Source organism: Chenopodium quinoa, unplaced genomic scaffold (genome assembly GCF_001683475.1).
Source record: "Chenopodium quinoa cultivar QQ74 unplaced genomic scaffold, ASM168347v1, whole genome shotgun sequence".
NCBI lineage: Eukaryota > Viridiplantae > Streptophyta > Magnoliopsida > Caryophyllales > Amaranthaceae > Chenopodium > Chenopodium quinoa.
Genome location: NW_018744080.1, coordinates 794,250 through 797,062, shown reverse-complemented (window position 1 = coordinate 797,062; position 2,813 = coordinate 794,250). Strand labels below are relative to the sequence as shown.

The 2,813-nt window shown below is 39.7% G+C and overlaps 1 protein-coding gene across 1 annotated transcript; it reads left to right on the top strand.

The window, feature by feature from the left end:
• Positions 1-2,041: 2,041 nt before the first annotated feature.
• Positions 2,042-2,464, top strand: LOC110691339. Its single transcript, XM_021868257.1, has one exon. It carries the CDS (start codon positions 2,042-2,044, stop codon positions 2,462-2,464), a length of 423 nt encoding a protein of 140 aa, XP_021723949.1.
• The last annotated feature ends 349 nt before the right edge of the window (positions 2,465-2,813 follow it).

Sequence of the window (2,813 nt, the reverse complement as noted above, 5' to 3'; positions counted from 1 at the left end):
ACAATAATATTATTGTGGACCAGGTCAACGCAAGTCTTTTTGCCGGATGAGACGTTATTTTGACAAATATTCCTAAATTAATACCACTTTAAAAAATAATTTAAATCCTTATCTAACGCCCCAAAGACGCTCGTTAGCAAGATCCTTTGTAAAGTTGTAATTAAATGGATAAAAAAAAAATAAGTTCTTTGTTTATTCTTTCCATCTATTTATTATAGCTTTCCATTAAACGTCTAAACTCATTAACTTGGCTTGTGATATGAATGATTTTGATTTAATTTTCTCTTGATCTTTATTTTGGGGAGGGGGAGTATTTCTATGAAAGAACCCTCATTGTCTTTTCTGTACAATCAATGACTATAGATTAATGACTCACTCTCGGCGCATAGCTGTTATACATTTACAAAGCATATAGGAGGGCAAAAATGTAAATCTAACAAACTTTTGGAAAAAACCTAACTCTATAGTGGTACATTATAATATATCGTAATGTACCATTATGCATGTATAATGTACCATTAAAGTAAAAGTTATTTTAATAATACTTTTTGTGTACTATTATGCATGTAGTGATACTTTTTACCATCCTATATGTTTAATATTTTCCCCCAAAATACTTAGCACATGTCACCTATTATGCATATATTGGTACATTTTTCCATCCTATATATTTGCTAGCTAACAAATAGCAGCTATGCGCTAAGGGTTAACCTAGATTAATTACCAGCAGTATGTTGTTGTAACACCCCGACCCCAAACAAATTAGGGAGGGGCTTGTTGTCACGAAATGTGCATCAAGGGCCAACAATTGTCCTCTCAGACCAACACGAGTCCTTCCGGCGCATTTTGTCCTCACTCATGCGCACCCCGGGAAAACTTCCCAAGAGGTCGCTCATCCCAAGACTACTCCCAGCCAAGCACGCTTAACTATTGAGTATCTTAACATATGAGCTCCCTAAAAAAAAGATGCACCTTGTTGATATGAGTAGTATATCAAACTCCTTTAAAGCAATAATGAGAGGTATTACATACACCCCCACTTGAGAACGACAACGCCCTCGTTGCACCTGGAAGCCTGAGGACTCCAGCATTACGCCTAATGGGAACTATTGTCACGAAATGTGCATTAAGGGCCAACAACTGTCCCCTTAGGGAGGGGCCTATTGTCACGAAATGTGCATCAAGGGCCAACAATTGTCCTCACATACCAACACGATTCCTTCCGGCGTAATTTTGTCCTCACTCATGCGCACCCCGGGGAACTTTCCAAGAAGTCACCCATCCCATGATTGCTCTCAACTAAGCACACTTAACTATGGAGTATCTTAGCATATGGTCTTCCTAAAAGGAGATGCACTTTGTTGATATGAGTAGTATATCAAACTCCTTTAAAGCAATCATGAGAAGTATTATAGTTGTTATATAATGTGTTGCCAAATATAGCCAAAGTAAAAGATAGTCTGAGTCTGTCAGATGTGTATATTGTGTACTACCGATCATGTTCCATCATTGGAATACAAGACATCTCCCACCATCATTTTTTTGGTTACAAGGTTTAAATTAATCACTACTCCCTCTGTCCTTTTTTTTTTTGCCCCATTTGACTTTATACATACGGCTCCAAGACGCGTTTTAGAACGCACATATCTTCATTTTCATACACGTAATAATTCTTAAAACTATTAATGTTAAATATATTGTTCATATCTTTTGCAGTCAACGTAGATAATTAGTTGCCTTGTATTTATCTATAATCAAGCCTTCTGTTAAGGCTTATACTTTGTATATATATGCGGTTGATTAGTGATAATCGTTAAGGAAAATATTCCCCAAATCTTTCATGGTATCAGTTAGCCTAGGGCATTCTCTCTGATTCCGCTGCACCCTAGCTCTGTTTTCCGTCCACCTGTTCTTCCTCTACCTTTCTTTCTCTTCTCCTTATCACCAGCAACTTCCATGGGGGATTCGAAATAATCCCTCAATCCAGCTCTTATCGTTCCTAATATCAAGAATCATGTTACCATTACCCTTGAAACTGAAAATGTTAAATACTCTACTTGGACGGAGCTATTTAAGGTTCATGCAAAGTCTCACCAAGGTCCTTCACCATATCATTCCTCCAGCCAAGGGTAAGGAGCAGCCTCCTCCATCTATGTATGCGGAGAAGGAACTATGTATGACCTTGAATGCCACGGTTCTCTCGTGGATTTATGCCACCATGTCTAGTGATTTTTTAAACATCATTATTAAGCCCGACTCTGAGGCTGTGGAAGCTTTGGATAGGTTGCGTGACATATTTCAAGATAATGAACATTCTCGTGCCGTGGCTTTGGAACAAGAATTCTCCATCACTACTATGGAGGATTTCCCAAATGTATCCTCTTATTGTCAACGTCTCAAGTCCCTTGCAGATCAATTGAAGAATGTTGGGGCTCCGATGCCTAACAATCGAATGGTGTTATAGTTGGTTGGGGGACTTACTCGTCTGTACCGTGGAGTTAGTACGTTGATTTCCAAAGTAATCCTCTGTCGCCTTGTTATAAGGCACGTTCTATGCTCACCGTAGAAGAAGTCGGGTTGGCAAAAAAGGCAGTCAATGAGTCCGCTATGGTGGCCTTGATTGTGGTGGTGGTCCGAGTCATGGAGATAAATCGGGTCACAACAAAGGGAAGAATAATTATGGTCAACGCAACAACAACGGTGAACGAAAAAATTCGGGTTCCAGTGGTGGTAGGAACTCTTCCGGCAGCAAAGGTGGCGGCCAGGACCAACACTTTGGAAGCCACGGTGGATAGTCGCAGCAGGCGCAATGG